Here is a 25,742-nt window from a genome sequence, read left to right as displayed (position 1 = left end):
CCAGACCACGTTCCCAACGGCCTGAGAGTTACGCTGGAAGACAATGTTTTTAAACTCTGATTCGCTGCAGAACCATGGACTAAGCATGAACTTAACCTTCATTAAAGCAGAAGTCCATTATAATTTTGCAGTTCCACGGTATGGCTTCATTATAATTTTAAAGTTCTGCTCTAAGGGAGGTTGTGTCCAGGTTTAGCACAAAGCTCTACAGTATTATGTGACCTATGGTATTCTTAAATTGTTAAAATCACAGGTCGTGTGATAAAAGGGTCTCTACTTCATTAATTATTTAAATTGGTAGATTTCCTAATTGTGAATTACTTATTCACCCAAAGGAGTTCTATATTTCGGTTCAAACACTCAGCATTTCACATGGCTGCTTATCTCACTGTAGGAGAATGTCAGCATTCTTGGGAGCGGGGCGGGGAGGGAGAGCTGTGTGGAGGTGGGGGTGGGAGGGGGTGGGGAGATGAGGCAGGGAAGGACAGCAGTTAAAAAAATGTTTTAGATGTATTTTACTGATATTGGGTATATTTTACATTTACATGAGCACGGAAATCATATGATTGCTTCAAAAAATGGTTTATGCTTCACAAAGTCTCACTGCTTTTAAGCAGAATGTAACCTACAAATGGTCCAGATACCTATATCACAGAAGAGACAATGACTTATGTGATATGTGTACTTTGTTCCCCAATCCAGGCTTGCTGAAAAGTGAATTCTCTGGAGCAGTACTGTCTAGTTTTTTGTTTGTTTGTTTTTGTTTTTTGAGGTTTTGTTTTGTTTTGCTTTTTTCTTTGCACTACACCAGTTTTTAAAAAATGAGTCTGTGCCCTGATATATGCTAATAAGACACATTCACGTACTGTTAATACATTATAAACATTGTAAAAAAATACTAAAATTGAAATTTTTTAATGAGATAAAAATAAATGTAACTGGAAAGCTCTAGTATTGTTCCTTCAATCCCTTGGACTACCTTACAACACGTATACCTTAGTTAGGAGAACCCTGACTGAGAGCAGTAAGTTATCAACCCACAGCATGCAGAGCAGTCACTTGGGATATAAATGCAGGCTCCAGGCACCAACAGACACACAGCGGGTCTAGAATGGAGTTCAGGAATTAGCATTTTGACAGTCATTTCAGTTGGTTCTGAAGCAGCTTGTTCGAGCCCCACACTTCGAGAAACACCAGACAAGACAAAGTAGAGATTCTCCCTGCCATGCCGTCAGCACAGCAACTCCAGCAGGAGAGATTAAAAATGCTCTATTCTTTACACGTATTATCTATGAACTAGGTTATTCTGAGGGAATATTAGAACTATCACTTAAAACATTGTTTCTATAAAAAAATATGTTCCAATTTCTACAATGTTGACTAAGAAGAAATTTTGGGCACTGCTGTACACCACACGCACATGCACGCATGCGCGCGCGCACACACACACACACACACACACACACACACACACACACACAATTTATTATAGAACAGAAGTCATTCATTTAAATAAAATCATTTTTCTTTTAAAGCATAAATTTTTTAAAGTATAACATTTTGAAAATATAAAAGCAAACTGTGAAAATCCATAGCAATTTAAGAAATCGATTTGTCAGTCATTGACGGAGCACCTATAACATGCGGAGCACCCAGAGAGCAGCTTGGTGTTGGGGAAAAGGCATGACTTTTCTAATTGGAACAGACCTGGGTTTATTTACTGACTCTGCCATTTGTTTGATTTTGAACAATTTATTAGCATTTCTAGGTTCCTGCTTCCTTACCTCTAAAATGGGCAATATAAGATCTATTTACAAAGCCTCTATGTGAAATAAATAAGACTTATGTGATGTCTAATAAGTAATAATAACAATAACATAATTATCTGCACTTTAGTGGTATCTGTTTAAAAACACAAATATTTGACCTTTTCTTTATTAAAAATTAATTTCCTATATTTTCCATGTTTGAAAGTATTGAATACGTAGGATCTGAGGTCAAAGAGTTTGGGTTCAAATTCCAACTCTACCATTTATTTTTCTGGGCAAATTACTTAACCTTTCTAAGTTTCCTCACATATAAAAATAAGGATAATAATAGTACCTACCTAGTGTAGTTTTATAAAGATAAAAATGAAAACTTAACTATGATGCTTAGTGACAGCCACTCACTAAGTACTACTATTTATTCATTATTATCATTTAAATAAGAAATGATATTCAAGTAATATTTGCAATTGCTGGTGCAAGTAAGAATACATAATTTGACTAAGACTACTATACATATCACCTACAACTAAATCTACAAATGTTCCTAAATTTTCATTGAGTAAATATTTTATCCTGCTTCAAAACCTTTTGTGTCTCCACCTTACCCACAATATAAAATCTAAACCATGTGGTAGGACATTCAAGGCCTCTCACAATTTTGCCTGTGCCGCATTTCTGCTCTTCCAGACCCCTAGCTCTCTATATGTCCAGCTTCTCACCACTTTCAAAGTGGGTTATATGCTCAAAGTTTGAGAGCGGTAATATCTCCTGAGAGATAAGCACTAAATACTACCTTGGCATTTCCTGCAGTTCTTCAAAACATCATTAGCCGAGACCTTAAACAAAAGCTAATTATTCTCACTGATATGTTGTAGTATCCACCAGGGTAGCCTAAACTAAACATTTGAATTCAGTTGGCATCAGAGTCATTTAGAAATATGTGGGTCAGGAAACACAGCATACCCACAGGATGCAGTGAGGTACTCTCCCTTGATGGGAGGTCCTATAGCAGTTTACTCAGTTACCCAGGAGCTATTCTCTTTCCCTCCTTGTCACCTCTCTGGGAAAAGCTCAGATCCAAGGAGATGAGGTGCATATTGGACAGATTATCCCACAAGAGCCAATATCTCTTGCAACAACCTTTAATGTCCCTGCAAAGGATTTGCCAATGTCACTACACTCAGGGAATCCCAAAGATATGGCTTACCAAGCATATACAGTTCTTCCTGGTCCAAATGCTGTTTACTAGCCAAGAATTCCTTTTACCATAAGCACGTTGCCTTATAACATACCTTTATCTAGTTTCCAGGGAAAAAAAGCTAGAAGGTCAGTTAAAGTCAAATCGTCAGGCAAAAATGGAAATGGGTTTTGATAATTCTTTACCCACAAGTGCATATCTTAAAAATGAGCAATTACAGTAGTGCCTCTAAAATAGAGCCGAAAAGGAAAGAAGAGGACAAAAAGAAAAAAAAAACTTGAAAAGACGGCTTATATCAATATACAGTACTTACCATCATCAGCTGCACCATCTGCTAGAAATATGTAGTAGCTTGTGTTTAGATCAAATCTATTCTTATCTCCAGGAAGGGTAATGTTTCTTCTGAAAGAACACTGCATAACACCATCCTCCAACCTCCAAGCCATATCCTCAAGAGTATCCTACAAACACACACAATGGGTCTTCACAGCGTTATCCAAAGATTTGCTAAAAATAAGATATGATCAAAATCCTGACCTGTTCAATTTCCTTTCTCTAAGATCCTCTGTGCATGTTTTGTCTGCAGTGTCATTGTTTTTCCACTTCCTCTTAGAAGAGCACAAGAAATATTTTCTCCCAGTTTGTCCTTTACCCACTTGGCAAAAATATTATTTTTACTTTAAGTCAAAACCCCACAATTCCTCTAGCCAGTTAAGAAATGTTGGCAGATGTACTAACTGCATCTAGCTACTAACACACAGTCAATCAAAAACACTGAAGAAACAATTAGCAAGTAAGATCCTAGTGGCCAAAATGCAACAAGCAACTTGGGAGAAGTACCAACTCACCTGTGAGACTCAACCCCATAGGAGAGCTATGCAGAGAACATAACGTGTCATTAGGCCTCACTCAGAGCTCATTTGCTTATCAATTGCCCTGTGAGAAAGACACTTCTCTACCAGAAATAGGCCCCCTTTGGCACAGATACCAACAAGGAGCATTTAAGACAGCTGCCCAAGGCACTGAACCAGTTTCTATCATACGTGCTACTCTTTCTCACTAGTCAAGAAATTCTTTGTGTCACTAACATAAGCCTCTTCTTAAAAATCTGCCTGTAAGCTTCTGAAAGGGGGTTGATACTTTGACCATCTTAACAAAGCATAAAATATTTTATTTATTTATTTGTTTGTTTTTCAGTTAGAGTTGATGTACAATATTATTATATATTAGTTTCAGGTTTACAGCATAGTGGTTAGACATTTATATAATTCACAAAGTGATCCTCCCGATTACTCTAACATAAAATACTTTTTGTAAGATGCAACAAAAAGAATTTAAGTGATACAAACAGGAATTCATCTTTTCCTACAAGAGAAACTTATCTTGTGCTTTCTAAAACACAGAAAAGGAGAATTGTTAGTCAAAGGGCACAGAGCTGCAGTTATGTAGGATGAGTAAGTCTAGCGGTCTAACGCACAGCGTGATGACTATGGCTAATAATATGGTATCGAATACTGGAAATTTGCTGAAAGTAAATTTCCCATGAGCTCTCACCACAAAAAAAAAGTAACTATGTGAGGAGATAGATATATTAATTAGCTTTACTGTAGCAATCATTTCACCACATATATATATCAAAACATCATATTACACACTTTAAATCTATATAATTTAATTAAGTGTACATATGTTACATGTATAACATATAAACATATATAACATATATACATATATAACATATACATATATACATATAGTGTAAAAAATTAAGAATTAAGTACATAAGATTTCCCAGATTATTAGACAGCAAGAACCCTGCTGCCAGGCCCCTGGTCAGGCTCGTGACTAACGGCGGACTGGAGGCTGTCTTGCAGCCCAGCCATGCCACTGTTGACCACATAAAGAGAAGTGGACAGGCCACGGAGAGGTGCCCAGGCTTTTCACACCTACCTTAGAGCCCATCACAGGGTGACTTCGCCCCGTCAAGTAAGAAGGTTGTATATGCACAGTCTGATCTTCATGAATACACATGTAAGCGTCATCATCACCCTGAAAAACAATTGCAAGTGAGAAAAGTTCAGAGGAATTTCAATGTTTTATTTTTTTTTAATCTCTAATAAAATCAAATAGTATCTGAGGTTTTTAAAACATAATGTACTGACCATCTTAAATGATACTAAAAATTCTAGAGAATAGTCAATTTATTAATAAACTTGACAGTCATCCAGTTTATTAATAAAAATAATCATTATAATATGAAATATAATTGCAATGTGGAAAAAAACAGATTAAAATGGAAATATAAGATGCTTAAATGCCCATAAATTCATCACCAATAGAATACCACTTTAATACTTTCATATGTATTCATCCAAATCTATTTGTATTTCTACCTATGTTTTTCTCCCCAAATGAGAAAATATACAGTTTTGTTACCTTTTTTTCACTTAACTTAACATGAACATTGTTCTGGATATTTATTTGTAAATAAATATCTATTTCTCATAAATTTTCATGACTGTAATGCACTGCATTACGATGGGGTTTGGGGGAGTAACTTTTGAGATGGAAGACATTATAATCAGATATTGCTAATATCGTACACACTCCATAAATTTATTATTACATATTGAGACCAAAATGTCTGAGCACAAAAAGGCATTCTTTGTCAGTCTAATTCTTGTGGATCCCTCAATCTCTAATATTCCTTACCTCTAAAACTTAGATCTAATAAATGTGACTATCATTAGGGGCTTATTGCACAGCATGGTGACTATAGGTAACAATAGTGTATTACATACTCGAAAGGCACTGAGAGAGAAAATCTCAAATGTTCTTACCACAAAAAAAAAAAAAATATATAGTAATTACGTGAGGCAATTACTAACCTTCTTGGGGGGTTAATTTGCAGTACATACATGTATCAAATCATCACATTGTATACCTTAAACTTACATAATGTCACATGTCAATAATACCTCAATAAAGCCGGGGGGTAGGGGCAGAGGGAGGCAGTGGCCATCAGAGGAGAGACTGCATCTTCAAAGTGCATGGTACCATTTTAAGGCATGGTACAAATTAATAATTTGGATTTTAAGTTATTTTGTATAGTTTTTGTAGTTTTTTCTATTCTAAATTGTTCTCTATAAATTAGCAAGGTCTTTTATGTGCTTTAGTCACTGAACTCCTTAAAGAAGATCTAAGATTAACGAGTCATAATACATTTAGCTATTCTGTTTTAAATTTATTTTTTAAAGTTCTACTTTTAAGACTCTCAAGTATATAACCTTAGCAAAGCAATTATTCACTCTTACACATCTTATATTCAACAATTAGCCCAACTCAAGAAATTTAGAGTCATTACAATTTAAACCAGGAATGGACAAACCATGCCATGGAACACAGACTGAATTCAGCCTGATGCCTGTTTTTGTACAGGCCACAGGCTGAGCATGGTGTTTACCTATCAAAATGATTTTTTAAATTAAAACAATAATAATATTTTTTCATAAAAAGTAAAAATATATGAAATCCAAATTTCAGCATCCATAAAGTTTTATTGGGACACAGCCACACCTATTGATTATAGATTGTCTATTGCTGCTTTAGCACTGCAACAACAGTTGAGTAGCTGCAACAAAGACCACATGGCCCACAAATCCTAAAGTAGTTATTAGTTGGACCTTTACAGAAAAAGTTTGTCGATCTCTGATTTAAACAAACATCGCATGTTTTCCAGAACGTCTATCATCTGTGAACCATAAGAATTCTTTTATATACTCCCCATAAGTCACTCTCTACACAAGCTCACATATACAAACACACACACACACGGAAAGAGAAAGAGAGAGAATGAGAGAGAGCGAGGGATAAAGTGTCAAATGTAGATGAAAGGCTTACTGGTGTTTGCTGTAGTATTCTTTTAACTTTCATGTAAGTTTAAAACTTTCAAAACCAAAAGTTAGGAGGAAGACAGACCTGAGAGGGGAATAAAAGGGAGGACTCTATGTCACAAGCAAAATTTCTCTGAACACCAGAGAAGAGAGTGGCAGCAATGAATGAGATAGGCTATCGGTTTCCCAGGATAGTATCTGAAAAGAAGCAAGAAATCAATAATGGTAGCTTTCTTATTATTATTGCTGATCACCAAGCAAGGGAGAACACAGAGGACATTAGAGGGAAAGATAACAAGTTCAGCTTCATAGATGATAATTTGTGTTGTCCAGGAACACTCACTCATCGAAACAAGACCAGCCGGCAGCTGGACATCTAAATCTGGTGTACAAGAGAGATCAGGACTGAGAACATTCTAGAATTTGAACACTGAGGAATTATTTATAGAACAAGATAGTGAGCAGGGGGAGGACAGCAGGAGTGAATATAGCATGTGTACTTGATATTCTTTATATCATTTAACAAATTGTCTGAGATGGGGAAGATATATATTCTTTGAAATTCAATTAAAATTCAGACATTAGCAAATCATTATTAGCAAAACTCTGAGAAAATATTTTTTAATGATGAAAAAATATTAATTTTTATCTATTTTAATGATGGGTCTGACATCAAAACAATTCCTACTTAATTTATAAGCCAAACTGAAAATAGGTGTAATTTAGGTTATTTAATCAGTATTCATATCTCCAGTATTTAAATTTATATCACATACTGAAAAGAAATGGCAGGTCATAAAAATATCCTAAAAATTTTAAAATAACCAAAAATAGAAATAACCACTTTAAAAATATATTTTGAGGATGATTTATTTCCCCCAATTTAGACTAACAGGTGTACAGATGATTTTAATCAATAAATAGGATAGCTCTGTAAATCAACTGCACCTGCATAATTAACTCTTTTTTATAAACATTTTTGATGAGTACTGTACTAGAAACAGAAGATAAATACATCTTGAATTAGAGATAAATGCTTTTATGGCATCTATGCCTACAACTTAGAACACAAATAAGTGGTCTACTTGCAGGCCCCGCATCGCCGCACTCAAAGCAAAACAGCCTCTTTTCCTCTTGCTGACAGACTTTATGTGACCAAGGAAGGATGTATTAGTGTGCTACCACACAAAGTTTGGCTGTAAAGTGACTGGAATGTTTTTTATTTAAGTGACTAGAACACATACCTAAATGAACACTATACGTTAGAGATGAACCCTAACGAAACCTCACACTTACTCTGAAAAGCTTCGCATTGTTAATCCCTGTTTTACTCAACTTCAGAACTGCCTTCAGCCTTCAGAGCCAGTTCTAACTCATTCACACAACAAGCACTACCACCATCTTTCCTTACGGCTTTATAGTTGTCACATATTATTTTTAACTCAGCCTCAGTATCCACCTATGCACCAAACTTGGTTAATTTTTGGCAGTCCTGAGAACACCCAAAAGAATATGCTACAGGTCTGATGGCACTTCCAAAAGGAAAACGGTGAAAATGTTTTGAACAACTGCAGCATCATTTGAACACATATAAAATTTCCAAAGTTTAAACGGGAATCATAATTTCTTACATTTTAGAAATTTCTTACATTTCTAAAAGTGTATGCCATAGTTTACATCTCCTGGGTTTAAGTATATCGTTTATTCAATGAAAGAGGATAAGTGCATTCTAGAACTATATAGTAAAATACACATGTCATATGCATTGATTGCAATGTCATCACCCACCAAAAATTCACACCTGGCTTCCTGTGGTACTTGCAACCAGAGTACAAGGACCAATGTGATCCAAGTGTACTTTTAAGGGAAAATATTAGTTCTTCTATCACAGAATCTCAGAACTCCTTTTATTTTTTTGAAATGTGATTCCCTAAAACAGTGACGTGAGATTTAAACCTGGCTTGAGGAGAACTCTCAAGAAAAGACTCTTTGCCTTTTCTAACGTGAAGGTAAGAGGTTTTCTGCATGTGTAGTTATCCCCACCCCACCACAGCCGGCTCTGCTTAAACAGGAAAGACACAGGTCCTGGCCACAACACTCTTTCACCCTCGTCCTGGGGAAATTAGGGTATTATGCAGCGCTCTGCTCTTCCACACCACAGCACAAGGCTGCCACCTACTGAGTCACGTAATCCATTCAGCATTACCCAGGGAGAGTGAGAATCAGTGTCAAACAAATCCTGCCCTCTGGAGATCAGAGAATGGTGCCTACTGCTAAAGAATACATTTATGCCTGGACACGCCAGGTTTAATTCCCTGTTGGGAAATGCAGCCATGATTACGAAACGGGGGCAACAAGATCGGTACCCTGTGCTTTCATTGCTGGCCACTTGAGAAAACAACTAGGGGGTGGAAAACATCACAAACCACACAATATTTTATGCAGAGCAACTTTTTTTTAACTGTGCTTCCTGCTTTATTACAGAGTGAGAGACAGACATAGAAAGATAAAGTGGCAAATTCACTAGAAAGAAAATGATTTTCCTAACTTTCCTTAGGACAGGTTGTTCTTAGAAGTATGTAATTGCCCAACTGTTAAAAACGTGAAACGCTCAAACTGTTTAGAACAGACTCTAAGTTACTTTGCCCTTCAGTTCTCGGCCACCCCACCCCCAACCACTGTCCGCAAGTGTGATAATTTGACTCTGGAACAAACAGCTAAACTGCTGTTGGTTAGAGCTCCCCTTCATTACCACTTATATAAGTGAGAAATACAAACCATCCATCGGTCATGAGAAAACGCAAAGGATAAATAGCCTCTACTGGGACCGCTCAGTTCAACCACGACTGAGTGGTCATCTCGTGTGAAGGACAGAAAGACACAGGTACGCTCCTTCGCTGGGTCACAGTTCAAAGGACTCCGCACACAGAACTTCTTGTTCCCACAGTCTGAAGCACTGAACTAGAAAAATGATGATGAAAGAAAAGAGTCTTAATTATCAGCCTTGAGGTACAGGTTTTAACGAGAATACCTTTTCATAATAAGCATTCAAATAAGGGAAAGAAAGACACATCCCACATTAGAAGTGATCAGAGCAGCAGTTACGTTGTGAACTTTTAAACTTCATTAATTTTAATTAAAATTTGGAAGGTACATTGGTTAGGCTGTAATTGTGCACAAGTATTAAAGTCCCTTGAACACACAAACTATTTCATAATAATTACATCCTGGAACAAAGTTTCCAGTAAATTTTGAGCAACTTCTTACAGAATATTTAAGTCTACAGTGACAGTCTCGCCTAACGGGTGTCCTCCAGTTTTCAGAGGTGAAATTTTAAAAAGCAAACATATAAACCCTTAGCAAGATTTTATATTAGATCCTGGACTCTGCCTCTAGAATTCAGTTCAAATTTGATATTAAAATGATATGAGAAAAAAAGATTACTCCTATTTATTCCACCACTCCAAATAACAGTAATAACAATTTATTGGGCAAATCAAGAATAATCTATAAGACTTCATTTAGGATGTCTTGGTATGCCAGATAAGAGGATGAGTATTAAAAAAATGTCACCTCTACAAGTTGACAGAGCAAATGAGTAGTCGTCTTCTTAGAATGGACTGTGATGGTAGATTTCAGAAGAGAACTAAACATTATAACTAGATTTATTAAGAATTATATAGAAAAAACTCCCATTTCTTCTTATATTCTATCAGTACTTCAGGCCACCAAATGTGTGAGGATTTTTCCCACACTAAGCAACTCTGCAATTCTCTGTGGACACCAATTGGGTGTCCTATTATTCAATTCCACACTAACAGTATCTACCTGAACTTAGTGTCAGATACCACAAGTTAAGGGCTCAGTCCTGCGAGACTGCACCCACTTCAGATGCCAATCACAAGTCCCAGGTTATCTCTTGTACTTCTGACTGGCCATAAATTGGATGTTCCTACAATTCCCTCCTGGGGTTTGATAATTTACTAGGATGGCTCATGGAACTCAGGGGAACTGTTTGCTTACTAAAGTACCAATTTATTATGAAAGGATACAATCCAGAACAGCCAGATGGAAGAGATGCATAGGGAAATGGACGTGGGGAGGGGTGTGGAGCAGTCATGCCCTCTTTCAGGCAACACCCTCTCAGCATCTCCGTGTGTTCAGTGACCCAGGAGCTCTCTGAACCCCACACTTCTGAAATTTTCCTGGGGGCCTCATCACATAGGCATGATGGATTAGTCAATTCTCTGGAGAATGAAGGTGGGACCGATAGTTCCAAGCTTCTAATCATGGCTTGGTGACCAGCCCCCACCCAGGAGCCCACCCAGGGTCACCTCATTAGAACAAAACAAGTTCCTAACACCAAAGAAATTTCAAGGGATTTTAGGAGCTCTGTGTCAGACACCTATCACTTAGAAAATTAAAGGATTTTAGGAGATCTGTATCAGGAACTAGGGTCAAAGGCCAAACATTAGCAGGGACTGAGGCAGAGAACAATATGTATATATATTTCCATATTATTTCAAAGGAGAGTAAAGGGGAATCATAGTAGAGTAGAGAACAAGCCACTAAGAACTAGAAAACTTGAGTCTGGGTCTCTGCTTTCCCCTTGACTCCATCACATCTGTTAAAGAACTTACTCTCCCAGGATTGTTTACCTTCAACTCTACAATAGGGACTGAACAAAAGACCTTAGGTTTCTTTTAGCTCTACAAATGCTATAATCCTACAACTCTGAATGTACCGCTCTATAATTAAAGATTAAAAACTTAGCACAGAGGTACAATAAAAGCTCCAACAAGAGCTAGTAATAATGCCTTTTATGAGAATACGGAAAAATAATAATCTTGTCAACAGATTCCTATTGGGAAACTGAGGTCCAAACTGACTACTTACTCCCCTACAGCAATTTTTAAATAAATAAACATTAGACTAACTAAAATAAGAACTAATACAAATAACAAACCTAAACAGTCGAAGTACAACAATACTAATGTAATCAACTATAATTGCCATATTTTACAAAATATAGAAGAAAAGGAAAACAAAATGAGACATTACATAAAAGTACAAGTGCTTTAGTTGGTCTTCCCTATGAGAACAAAAAGCTATAAAAGTAAAAGGAAGGAAAAGAAGAAACTAACATTTACTGAACATCTATTAAGTGTAAAGCAGTTAGAAATCTTATATTCATTACACTGTTTAATTCTCATGATACTTTCTAACAGATCTTATTCTCATTTTACAGATGAAGAAACTGAGACTTTGAGAATTAAGTAATTTGTCCAAAGTCACACAGAAAATAGACAAGTTGGAATTCGGGCCTAAGTTTGTTCTTTCAGCTATAATAACCTGCCTTAAGACATTTTTCATTATAGTCGCTCTGAATTAATAAGTCGAATTTATCAAAATTTCCCTGAGTAAAACCTTTCTCATCTTTCAAATATGCATTACCCTTTCCAAGATGTGCTTTCTCAATCGTAATTCTTCGGAATCAGAGAGCCTACATGGAATCCTAGCTGATGAGCTTGTGAGAGTTTCCATACTCCAGCACATGGAATTCCCCAGTATTCATTGGCTTTAATGAAATAAGATCTAAGAGTTATACCATCATTCCAAGATTCTGTTCTAAATCTTGTCTAAATTTAGCTTAAGCTCCTTCTCTCTGTTTGATATTTGGTGGTGGAAAGAAAATAAAGCAAAAAAGAGAGAGAGAAGTAAGAGGAGAATATTTATTTTTAAATAAAAACATATCCACTGCTAGTATAGACTATATGTCAATGTTATCACCTCGCCTTGAACATGCAGGGTCTTGCACTCCCTTTATTCTAACCTATAAGTCATAATGTTGCAATGAAGACTTCCTTCAGATTTCCTGCAGAGAACCGAAAAACTTGCTACCACAACTCAGCATAGCCACTTCTCTACACACTTCACCAAGCACAGAACCACAATTTCCAAGGAAGCTGTTATTTTACATTGCATTTTGTAAAACCATAAATATGTTACTTACTGATTTGGTTAAATGAGAGACTGGAGGTAAAGTTGACAAAGGCGTTACTGTAGCTTCAGGTGTTGTAAAAGGAGGTGCATTTGGTTGTGAAATTACAGGACCAGGAATCTTCACCCAATAGGTTTTATACTTCTTAACGACCGTGACTCTGAAATAAGTACCAGGGAGATTAGATAGAATCCTGACTGCGGTCCATCATAATCAAATCAAAACTCTAGAAGGAAAAAAAGAAGGAATGATGTAGGGACACTTGACTTAATAGTGCCTAACAGTGTTGCTAATTATGCCTGAGGCGAATCCCTGGAGACTCTCTTCCACACCATCACTAACTGAACTTTTATTGCACTCGCACACAAGCCCTCATTCTTACTCCCCCCCCCCCTCTCTTTTCTCTTACTTATCTGTTTTGGGGCATTTTCATAATGTCAAACCCAGAAACTAAACTGCACAGATTTCTACTCTCTAACATATAAAGAATATACTTCTATTCATTTTATAGTGCTCTGTTCAAAGGGCATAAGTCATGCAAATTTCAGGACTATTTTTTTTTTTTAATATTCTCATACCGAGACAAGAACAAATCTAGAAAATCATTAGCCCATACACCCTATAGACTTAAATATTAATCGATGGTTCTTATTAGTGTGAAGACAATGTAATACTTCATTCACTCGACAAGTGTCTGTTAAGTACCTATTAGGTGCCAGGTCTTGTGCTAGGTGCTGAGGATAGACTGGTGGAAAAATAAAGAAAGCAAGCAAAACGACTGCTTACATCACTAAGGTGGTATTACTATACCAAACTTCTCCTATATGGGTGAATGTCCAATAGGTATAAAAAACTACTTACACAGGGCGGGAAAAAATATTGCGTAGATGATAGAGGCTCTGTTCATCCTTCTGGCGACCAAATCAAAGTTATGACAGAAATAAGGAGCAAACAGCAAGGAAAAATCACCTGGGATCTAGATGAACAAACCGTACAACTAGGGAGACATCCAAGAAAGCACCTTGTGAAGGCAAAAGTTAGGACAGGGCGAGGACATGGAGCTGCCAGGTCCCAAGCGACTGAGAGAGATGCCTCTTAAAGGGGCCGCATCTGCCACCGAACTTTCGCAGTGACGGACCTACTCGTTCTGAGCACCAGCACTCGGTTGGCTTCTCAGGGGCACCAGGGACTTACAGGGGACACTGAGTTGTCAGAGTGAGGGCCAAGGCAAGACATGCTCTGTACAGAGTGCTGGTGGTGTCCACTGTTCCTCTGTGAGCCCTCCCCCCTCCCAGTGCGTGGACACAGCGCCACCATAGCTGTGACATCATCAAACTGGATAACAGAGGTCGCTCCACCCAAAGGATTCCTTGAAACTCCACCTACCCTAACTCAGGGCCCCACCCAAGCCACATCCAGGTGTGTCCTCTCTTAGTCAGGTGTCACTTCCTGAGCAGTGCCTAGACTCACCCTGGAGGCAGCTGGCCTTAGTTTCTGGTGTGGCCTTTTGAGGCAACTATAAGCACAGCATCTGTGGGTTGCTTGCTGAATCTTAACAGGTGGCCCCAGAGGGGCAGAGACTTGGGCTAAGTTTGGCCTGCAGCTGAACCGCTCTCAGGTCTGTGCCACTGGACACTTACCACACAAATCCACACCAATAAGACTGGAGACTTAGGAGCTTTGCTTAGTACATAGAAACACACATAGAAAGGCAGCCAGAATGGAAAGACAAGGAAACAGAAACCATATGAGAGAACAGAACAGAGATCCAGAAATAATGGAGTCAAGTAATCTAACAGATGCAGAGTTCAAAACACCGGTTATAAAGATGCTCAGTGAATGTAGGGGAAGTGTAGATAAACTCAGTGAGAACTTTAACAAAGAGATAAAAAACATAAAAATGGAAATGGAAATTATAAAAGTGAACCAGTCAGAAATGAAGACCACATTATCTGAGATGAAGAGTGTATTAGAGGGAATGAACACAGTAGATGAAGAAGAGGATTGAACCTCCAATATGGAGGATGGGGAAGCCAATGACACCCAATCAGAAAGGCAGTAAAGAAGAAGCCAAGACTATAATAGTTTAAGTAGCCTATGGGACACCGTTAAAGGTAAAAATATCCATGTCATGGGGTACCTAAAGGAAAATGAGATGTTGAACAGCTTTTTGAAGAAATAATGTTGGAAAACTTCCCTAACCTAGTGAAGGAAATAGACTAACAACCCTGGAAAGCTCAGAGAATCCCCAAAACCAGGAACCCAAAGAGGCCCACACCAAGAAACATCATAATTAAAATGCCAAGGGTTAAATACAAAGAGAATCTTTAAAGCAGCAAGAAAAAAGCAGTTAGTTACCTACAAGGGAACGGCCGTAAGACTGGCAGCTGACTTCTCAAAAGAAACTGTGCAGGACAGAAAATATTTGACATAATGAAAATATTTGACATAATGAAAACCCAGGATCTACAACCAAGAATACTTTATCCAGCAAAGCTATCATTTAGAGTGAAAGGAAAGCTTCTCAGAGAAAAATAAGCTAAAGGAATTTATCATCACCAAGCTAGGAAATGTTGGAGGGACTTCTTTAAGAAGAAAAAACATATATCAAAAACAGGAATAAAGAATGGTAATGACTGCATTCCTATCAACAAGTACCTCAAATGGAAAAGAATTAAGTGCTCCAACCAAAAGAGAGAGTGGCTGAATGGATAAGAAACAAGACCCCTACATATGCTTCCTACAAGACACTCACTTCAGATAAAAGACACACACAGACTAAAAGGAAGGGAATGGAAAAAGATATTGCCTTGATTGACCTAGAGGGCATTGCGCTGAATGAAATGGATTGGATAGAGAAAGACAAATATCTCATGATTTCATGTACATGTGGAATCTAAAGAACAAAATCAACAACAAGAACAACAAAAGCAGAAATAAACTCATAGATACAGAGAATATTTAAAAGGATACTAGACGGGAGTGGGGGTAGGTGGGACAAAAAAAAAGGCAAAGGGATTAAGAGGTACAAATGGATAGTTGCAGAATAGATATAAACATGTAGAGTAGCATGGGGAAGATGGTTAATAATGTTTTAATAAATATGTAAGGGGAAGAGGAGGATTAGATTTAGTGGGGTGATCACTTTGTGAGTTATGTGGATCTCTGATCATTATGCTATACAACTTAAACTGGTATATTATTGTATCTCAATATAATTGAAAAAAACTCATTGAATTGTACAATGTAAATACAAGCAACTAATTGTCTATTATATTTCAATCAAGACAAAAAATTATACAGACCATTACTGTTTTAATTATAAGTTACAACACTGTTAACTCTTCTTTCTACTCACAGAAACCGTATGTGATTTGGGGCATGGTTTGGAGCTTTCCAGTACACTTTAATTTCTGTTTTTTTGTGTGGATTTGTGTGACTCACAGCTGATCCCTGAAATAAAATGGGAAAGAACTATTATTTAGTCACTCAATAGCTCAGCATGGCTGGAACTACTATCATTTTGTAAAGTAATTTATTATTACATGACCTTGGCATTCTGGTAAAAATTATTTTCTTTAGAACAGGGACTCATATATTCAGTAAATGTATGTTGACTGGTTGATATCAGATTAGCAGCTGACTCCATGAATTAATTTAAATTAGAGTCAGCAGAAACTGAAGAACTCAAGAGAGTTATGAATACTGGATATTTTAATGCTACATAGACCTGCTCATCATTTCGCTTATACTATAAATTTATGTTCCTTCCATTAATAGAAGTAAATAGTATGCAGAAGATTCATCAAAAGAAAGAAATTCCTGACTCCAAATATATAGCATTGTACGTTAGTCATTCCTTTCTCTTAAACAATCTTATTTACCACCTTTATTCACTTGGCAAATTTCTACTCATTCTTTGTGGCTTAGCTTTGGGATCGTCTCCTCCAAGAAGCTCTCTCTCAATGCCCTCCAGCCTGTATGTGGCAGCCCCACTATGCTTTCCACCCATCCTGTGCATGCTTCTAATCTAAGTCATCAGACTGTTCTACTCATGTGTCTACCCTATATCCATATGTTCTACCTGTGTGCCACATATCAAACGTCCACATATTTTATTTATGTGTAAGGGTATAATCACTTCAAGAAACAGAATAGGTCTTGTTCATTACCATATCCCTTGTACACAGGATAGTTCTTGATATAGCAAATGTTTATTGAATAAACAAATGAATGAATGAAAAAAATTAGATTTCCGTCCCACTCTGGAACTCTATTTTCAATATTTACACCCTTCGACATCAATATGTGTCAATATTATATAAAATATCAAAAGCTAAAAACTCTTCAAGCTCTTATCCTACCTTTCTTAAGATGCTGATATATAAAAATATATAATTTCCAGTAGTAAAATTAGGAGAAAGTTGGATCACTGTGAATCTATTCAGATGTCTGAAGTACATAGGTAATATTGTTGTTTATCTTGCAAACACCACCCTGTAGTGAAGACCCATGGAAACTGACAGAAATCAGTTTCAAACTAAACACAAACCTGTATATCATCACAGGTCAGAAGCTGTGACACTTGACTGTCAATCAATTTGAAGGAGCCAATAGGAGGGCCACTCAGAGCATCAGCATCACGTGCTTCTAAGAGAAAGCCTTTAAATTCTGGCCCTGACAAAGTAACTAAGAAACAAACAGACAAAAAGATAAGTTAAGAGATTTAGCAGCATGCCAAAAGGAAACTTTAGAGGAGGCACAGAGTTAGAATCAGGTGTTCATATACAAAACTTCCCCAGGAGAGAAAACCGTAGAAATCATCCCACAGACATGGCTCTAAACTGTGTTCATAGGACATCTGCTCCACGGGATGGTGACAGCCATTCCACCAGGGGTGTGGCAGGGGTGGGCGGGGGAAGGGTAGTTAGGCAATGATCGGGGGTAGTCCATTGGGCCAAATTAGTTTGGAAAATAATGGATAAGAAGTAATTACTTGTTTCTTTACCTTTAACATCCTACTGTGCAGTTTAAAACTCTGAAAGGTATATTATATATAACATACAGAGTACGTTTTTCATATACTCTTTTTGTTAGAGTACCTATTAATAGTCTGCATTTCTAGAGTTGCAGAAAATAGAATTTGTAAAATGCTACTATAAATACACCTTTGTCAGCCTACATTTTGTCAGGAAAACATAAGAGATTACACTATATTGAGAAAAGTAAGGGTTTATTAAATCTTAAATCAGATAAAATAAACTTTATTTTCCTTTTCTATTGAGTTAATAGTGTTGTAAATGAAGATATACTAAACAATGATTAAAAAAACATTTTAAATCCTGTTCTGCATAGGGAATAGATATGCTACTTAAGTAATATAGTCATTTGTAGTAAACACAAAAATGAGAAATATGACGGCATCTTACCAAAACAGGTGAAGATTTTTAGCTGAAAATATATAACTCTAATAACAATTAAAAAATCGATTTACAGTAAAAGAATAAAATTCAAAACGTAAGCAGTTAACTCCGGCACAGTACCTTTGATCTGATCTCCTGAGGTGAATGTCATCTGACTCACTGAAATGTTGTGAACCGGATCGGAGCATGGAGTGTGACCATGTTCGGGAATCATTCCGTGGCAAGATGCTGTTACTTTTCCGTCGGGATAATTAGCCACAGAACTAATGTGTGACAGAAGTATGAAGGCACCAAGAGGAAATCCAGAAACTGCCATCTCAAAAAGAAGATTCAAAGCACATTATTTTCAGATTTAATTAAAACAAAACATAAAAGTCTTTATACCACAAGACAATAATACTAGGAAACCACTTGTTTTCAAATAATCAGCAAACTATATTCTCAAAAATATGTAATAAAAAGAATGTGATATGTGAAGTTTGGCCTGGATATGAAGCTCAGCTCTATCAATTAGCAATTGTGAGACTTTAAGCAAATCTACTTAAGCACCCACATCTTTACTTTAAAAATGAGGAAACTAAGACCTCCTTTCAAAGTTGTTTTAATAAAATGAAGATACAGCTGAAAGTCTGACGAGATAATAAATATTAGCTTTCATTAGTATGATTAGGAAATAATAAGCTAGTCCAATAAAAACAGAAGATTGCATTCCACTTCATCCTAAAAAGCTTAAAGAATGAATAAGAGATGTTTTTACTGGATTTAAATAACATCACCTGAATAAGTCTCTGATATGACTTCTCCTAACTTCCCATTAAATTAATCTGGATGACAATGTGGATAAACTAATTTGCAACACTGAAAACCGAGGTTAGCAAACAACCAATTACAAGAGATAAAATTTCTATTACCTAAAGCCCAGACACTTCTGAATTAAGAAAGCACTATTGTCAGCCCAAGCCATTTTCTTCCTCTCATCCAGCTTATCTGCCTCTTACCATCTGCCTAATGGGAAACCAGCTACTCTATGTCAGTCTCACCCTCTTCTAGCCCACAACAACCACTTCGTTTCATGCATATGCTCAAAACCTGCAAATCATAGTATAAAATAAGGTTAGAGGTAAATGGGCAAGGGACATGCTACATGGCAGTAAATAAAACAAGCACTGCGGACAGGCTGCCGATAGGAAAAGCCCAAGAAGCGAGCGCTCGTTCTCCATAGAAATGGAGTTTCCTGTGTGATGGACCTGGTGATAGCCGAGATAAAAGCACCCTTATAATCACTAAGATAAATTATCCTCTTATGTTATGTAAATTACAAACAAACCCCGACATTGTCGACATTGTCGCAGAGCTAAACTACAGGAATTCCTGCATGACTCCAGAAATTGTGCCGAGGGTACACACTTTAACCAGCCCTGCGCCTCACACCAGGAGCTACACCGAGTAGACAGCACAGGGTCCAATGGTACTGTATCTCTTTTTATTAAAAAAAAAAAACAACAAAAAACAAAAAACACCAAAGCCAGGTAGAATTTTTTCCATCTAAGAATGAGCAAGAGGAACCAATGAAAAAAGCCGAGTACTTTCAAAAATATATATATAGCTTAAGAGAAGCACATAGACTCTGAGAAAAAGCATAATTTTGAAAATGGTTAATTACTATAGGAAACAGTACTTAAAGAAATAACTGCTAAAGAGTGAAGCCGTAGGAGGATTTTCTAACAAACATAGCTTCTCAGTCCTTTCGTACCAGGCAAGATTTGGACCAGGCAAGATTTACTAGAGAACATCAAAGTCATAGTTTTTTGGACCAGGCAAGATTTACCAGAGAACATCAAAGTCATAGTTTTAACCATGTGACAGTGACCAAGTTATTATGAAGATTAAATGCAGTAATGTGCCACTCATTTAAAGATGATATAGTATGAAGAGTTAGTTCAGTTTAACAAATACTTATTTGGCACTGACTTCCTGTCAGGTGAGAGTGAGAATAAGACTTGATGTCTAGTCCTTGCTGTGCACTAAGGAGCTGATTAACACCAAGTCGCTTAATCTCTGTCTCTGTTTCTTCATTTGCAAAATAGAGCAGGGCCACCTTCAACCCTCGCACTGTGCTATTAGGAAAGCAAAGTGAAAGGCATATTGGAAATTATTAGAGAACGAAATGTAAGAAGGGAAAAGGAAGTGACTAAGACTTTACCACCTGTCATTCACTAGACACACATAACAAACAAGGTCAGAGAGAGAGTGAAACAATAGCAATTTCTTTGTTCTTGGTTGGATGTTGACTATCCAAGGTGAAGTTCTATTTTCATTACAGTGACTAATGATGATTTTGCAGTCGATGATTTAAGGAACAACCTTATTCCAAACTAATACATTAATTCATTAGCCAACTTATGCCAACAGTTTGCATAGTTATGAAAGGGAATAAGGAGTTATTCATGGAAACATTTAAACTAAAATTATAGAACATGGATAATGAGCTATGAGTTACAAGGTCATCCTTCAAGCACTGGAAAAAAAAAACTCTCACTGATTTCCTGTGACTTTTACAAGTTTCTATATTCACATTTTACCATGGGTACGAATATAGAGAATAGAACAAAGGATATTGTAGTTTGCATTTTGTCATCCCAGGGCAAATATAGACCTACTGGTTCAAAATTAAGAGAGGTTATCCTGATTCTGTAAATGAAATATTCCCACATATGAAGAAATTTATAGTTTTATTTCTTGCCTAAAAAGCAGGCACTTAGTAAAAATGTATGACTGCTTATTCCATGTTCTACATACACCTCACACAAAGACTTCAAAACAAATGTATTCTTTATTATTTAAATTAAAAATCCCTGTACTTGGATGAATATGTAAGTATTGTTGTGATTATAGACCACAGAGTCAAGTGATACTCAAGACAGTATATTCATTACTATAAAGTAAAACTCAAATAAAATGAGAAGAATCCAACTGAAAAATATTTAGATGTAAGAAAAAGCAGGATGTGTAAAGGAATTTTTTAATAAACTGGCCTTTAAATGTCTTTTTTATTGTGGAACTCTAAGAACAGGTGAGATAAATAAAAAAGGAGGGAAAGCACAGCTTTTAAAACCATGTCAGATGAGTAAGCTAGCAAATAACTAATCAAATCTAGTTATATTGCATTAAAGCTGTAGCTCTTACTGCTAGTCGGTTATTTTAAATTAAGGCATCAAAGAAGTTCTAAAGTTTACATACAACAAAAAATTGTGGGAACTCTGCCCGGTAACACCCACTCCATATCACCCAAGATGTGAGTGTTAATTGGTGCTTTGGTATGAGGTAACAAGATTTTCTTAATATGAAGAATGAGCCACAAAAAAAGCAAAAACCTAACCAAAAGTGTTCACTATAAAATATCTAAATAATTTGGAAAAGGATGTCTTTTGCTAGATGTAGTGAGTTTATTTAATTTTTTTATTACACCCAAAGTAAGAAATATTTTTACATTATGACCCAAAAAACACTTCAAGAAATATTATTTACCCCTACATACTTGATAAACTCATGTATTTTCTATTACTTCCTTTTTTTTTAATGCTGGTTACATCCTACTGAATTGTCATTTCACAACTTACCGAAAGATCTTGATCTGCAGTTTAAAAAACATTCCCTTACAGCAGCAGTCCTCAAACCTTTTGACACCAGGGACCGGTGCCCCTATGAGAATCTAATGCCTGATGATCTGAAGTGGAGCTGAGGCGGTGATGCTAGCGCTGGGGAGCGGCTGCAAATACAGATGAAGCTCCAGCTACTCACCTCCTGTATGGCCTGGTTCCCAATAGGCCACACACCAGTACAGGTCTGCGGCCAGGGAATGGGGACCCCTGCTTTATAGCATATATAGACCTTTAAGTTTCAGCTTTGAGTTAAGTTCTAAATTAAGAGTAGCGAGATTTCAGTAAAAAAGGAGAGTTCTCAGAACTAAAGAGGAAACAAACAAACAACCAACAGGGAGGATTTTGGAGATAGAAGGTGGATTTAACAAATGGAAAATGTCTTATTCTTTCTTATTCCACTTTTGAGCCTAACAAATCCTATTAATATGACAAATAAATTAGTATTCTCACAGTGACCTTCTACACGAGAAAAAAAAAATTTTATTAACCATAATATAAAAACACTGCAATCCCTAAAACACTTGAATGTTCTTTTCAAAATTCCCATCAACTACATTCTACAAACAATGCTTAAGGTAAATAATTACTTCTTACTGAATACTGTTTTCATTTTATTTTATTACTAGAATTGCAATGACATTATTTTCTTTTACTCTGTCACAAGAATAGAATGTTTCAATTAATTTATGAGTTAAACATGCTTTTGCTTCTAGGCTTTTGGTATAGAAACAGAACCGCCATTTATAATATTGCTTCTATTGTGAGGAATAGAGTGAAAAGTAAAATGAAGTCACTATAATCAAGCTGCTAAATTATTAAAATCAAGTAGGTTGAGATTTGAACATATAACTCTATTTTTTGTTTTAGTGAGCCTGGAAACTTAAACTGTCGAACTTTCCAGTCCTGCATCAACGCCCAAATATACATCAAACCTCGATTACCCTCTGATCACCCCCTAAAGAACTAATGAAAGAATGTGTAACTGCACACAAACTTCCTTTCTTTCTTGCACATTTTTTTGTTCTCTGATTCAAGTGGGATTTGCCCAGATAATGGCACTGTGACTCACTTGTTTTTTTCAACCCTTCTCCTCTGCGTGCCTGCTCCTTCAATCATTAAGCTTTAGGACACAAGATTAACTGAGCCTCAGGTCTATAACCATGAGAATAATAGGTTTTGGTTGAACTTTAGACTAAGGATAACATCTTGGCTTTAGATGTGTTTCAGCCTCAGGCCCGAGGTGGAACAACCCCACTGGTCAAAGAGCCATGGCTGATTCCGGAAAGGGACACAATAATCAATTACCGTATCCCTCTCCAATCCTCCAATCAGTAGCACCCATGACCCCAACTCCCTTAGTTTCTATGACTAGTGATTTCTCCCTATATAATCTATACTCCCGAGACACCTGGGGAGCCAGGTTGTTGAGAGCAATAGTTCACCTGTATCTCTGGAACTTGCAACTCTCTAAATAAGCCTTACCTTTTTTGCTGCAAAACTTGCATGTGTCTCTTCTTTGGCTTAGGTATACATAGGCAAATGGGCCCCTTTTTTGTCCCTTAACAAATGTTCACGTATCTAGACCACCTGGCTTCATTATCCAGACACCCAGTCATCCCAAGGATTATCATCTCAGCCCAATCCAGAGGCTAAGAATGCAGGACTGATTCTTCTCAAGAATGCACTTGTTACTATAAGAACCCTCATCTTTTCTTTCTTCTGAAGAACACTCTGGTTATTGCCTAGTTGTGTTTATGGTTTGCAAACTCTTAGACCCTTAAATAAATATTTATAAGTTATTTCTAACTGAAGACTCCTTCATTTATATTCAGTAAACAAATGGAAAATAAAAATTGAAATTCCAAGCTGAATTAGAAATGTATTTTTGGACACATTTGTATGGTCAGCTTTTCAACTAAAATATGAGGCAAACCTGGTGGGCTTTGTACTATAATCAGAGGGACAGGTTAGAGGTGGAAATAGGTGTTTATACCCAGAGTGGCAAAATTAGGCAAAAAGAGTTTTAGAAAAATAGATAGAACCATAGAAGTATAAATAGATTGATAAAGTCAAAAAAGTTAAGGCGAAACACAAAAGATATACAGAAAGCAATAAAATTTCTATGACAAAAAGAATTACAGTTTTACTATAGAGTGGGAAAGTAGGGGGACGTAATGTGGAGAAAAAGGAAAAGAAACAAGCATTTGGTGAGAACCTGGTAGATGTTACATCTAATGTAATCCTTACAAGCAGATGTTACCTTCAGTTTAGAAATGAAGCTGAGGTCGGGATATACACTGATGGGTAGATACTTTTAGGATTAGAACTTAGATCTAACACCAACATTCATGTTCTTTTCACTTGACGTCATTGCTCCCTTCTTGGAGAGAGAGGGATGTACAACGTAAACAAGTCCAGCAAGGATCCAAAATTCATAATAAACTGTGTGAGTAGGGGTATACTGTGAAAAGAATTGAAATCTAAATTAGCCTAATTCAGAATGTTGAGTCCACTCTACGAGTCTGATAAACCATGTAGAGATTTCTTTCATAGAACTGCTGAAAGAATGGGTGTAAAAACTAGTCAAGGTCTAAAAACACTAAGCTGTCAATAAATAGTAATTACTATTATTTATTATCACTACTAACTTTCCATATCACCAGTATGTGCTAATTTCATCTAAACACTATTGTGGTTGGACTAAAATTTTTATATATTTCTTTCATCCTCATTTAATTTGTTCAAGCCTTCTGAAATACTTCAGAAAATCTGCTCCCCTTCTTTCTAGTGATTTAACTTTACCTTCTTAGAAAACTCCCACATCAAGAATTAGATTAACTTTGGTAGATGAATCTCTAATTATAGAGAAATTGAAAAATAGGTCAGCATTTCCACTTGCCCTGATAAAAAAGTTTCAGACTCCATTTTCACAACAGGAAGCACAGGGAAATAACATTTTTTTTAATTGACAATTGAATTGTTGGGGCACAAAAATAATTTTCCTTATACCTTTTTAAGTTCTTCTAGCTGGACTAATAATCAAATTAACATGAGACATTAGCAGGAGAAAAACAAATTCAACCTCTAGTATATATATAGGAGAGACCTAGGAACTCTCGAAAATTGAAAGCCATCACCTTAAGTACCACTTTCAGCTAAAGACAAAAGATGTTTTGGGTGGAGAGTCAGTTATGGAAGGTTACCAGGGAAAGCACCATAGACAAGGGTAAGATGGCTATGCAGATTTAGTCCCTGCCTTCATGATAGTGAAGGCAGGCCTGGTACAGTGAAGGAGACACCTTCACGAAGGGAGATGATCCTTATAAATGTAAATGTCCCTTTACAAAAGGTGACATCGGCTTGATTTTTCAGAGATTCTACCACATCTGCTGTTTCTTACTGTTTCTGTTTGTTTTTGTCTTAATAAAGAAAACCTCTACCCCTCTTCTAAGGTCCAGTTAAAATACCATGAACTATTATCGTGTTCTATGAGACAGTGAACAATGTGGACTTTGAAACCACATAGACTTAGATTGAACCTAGCAGTCCCACGTTACCTTGGACAAATTATTTAACCTCGCCAGGCCTTCGTTTTCTAGTTTTTTTAGAGACAATGCAACCAATATAAAGAGTCTTTGTGAAGATTAAATAATATCTATGAAACAAACATCTAGCACAGTGCCCACCACAAAACAGGTCTTCCATTAAAACTGGCTTGAGGTCTCGCCTAATTTCACCAATCCGAAGCAATCACTCACTTCGCAGGAAGTCCATAAGCTTTGCTTTTTGCTAATAC

General features: G+C 36.6%; 1 protein-coding gene across 2 annotated transcripts in view; it reads right to left on the bottom strand.

Annotated features, from left to right (window-relative positions):
* The window catches only part of FRRS1 (ferric chelate reductase 1), a 40,933-nt gene that overhangs the window by 14,103 nt on the left and 1,088 nt on the right, over positions 1 to 25,742 (bottom strand). The window contains exons 2-9 of one of the 2 annotated variants that reach the window (XM_036235153.1): positions 24,207 to 24,407; positions 18,405 to 18,600; positions 17,414 to 17,550; positions 16,220 to 16,314; positions 12,874 to 13,021; positions 9,639 to 9,821; positions 4,918 to 5,016; positions 3,281 to 3,428 (exon numbers count right to left, since the gene is read on the bottom strand). In XM_036235153.1, coding sequence (XP_036091046.1) covers positions 3,281 to 3,428; positions 4,918 to 5,016; positions 9,639 to 9,821; positions 12,874 to 13,021; positions 16,220 to 16,314; positions 17,414 to 17,550; positions 18,405 to 18,600 — 1,006 coding nt within the window. In that variant the 5' untranslated portion in view covers positions 24,207 to 24,407. The remainder of the gene's footprint in view (positions 1 to 3,280; positions 3,429 to 4,917; positions 5,017 to 9,638; positions 9,822 to 12,873; positions 13,022 to 16,219; positions 16,315 to 17,413; positions 17,551 to 18,404; positions 18,601 to 24,206; positions 24,408 to 25,742) is intronic. The other variant, XM_036235154.1, reaches the window with a different exon arrangement.

The sequence above is a fragment of the Rousettus aegyptiacus genome, unplaced genomic scaffold (assembly GCF_014176215.1).
Source record: "Rousettus aegyptiacus isolate mRouAeg1 unplaced genomic scaffold, mRouAeg1.p scaffold_m13_p_17, whole genome shotgun sequence".
Taxonomy (NCBI): Eukaryota; Metazoa; Chordata; class Mammalia; order Chiroptera; family Pteropodidae; genus Rousettus; species Rousettus aegyptiacus.
The sequence above is the reverse complement of the archived record's forward strand: the minus strand, read 5'-3'. Positions and strand labels throughout refer to the sequence as shown.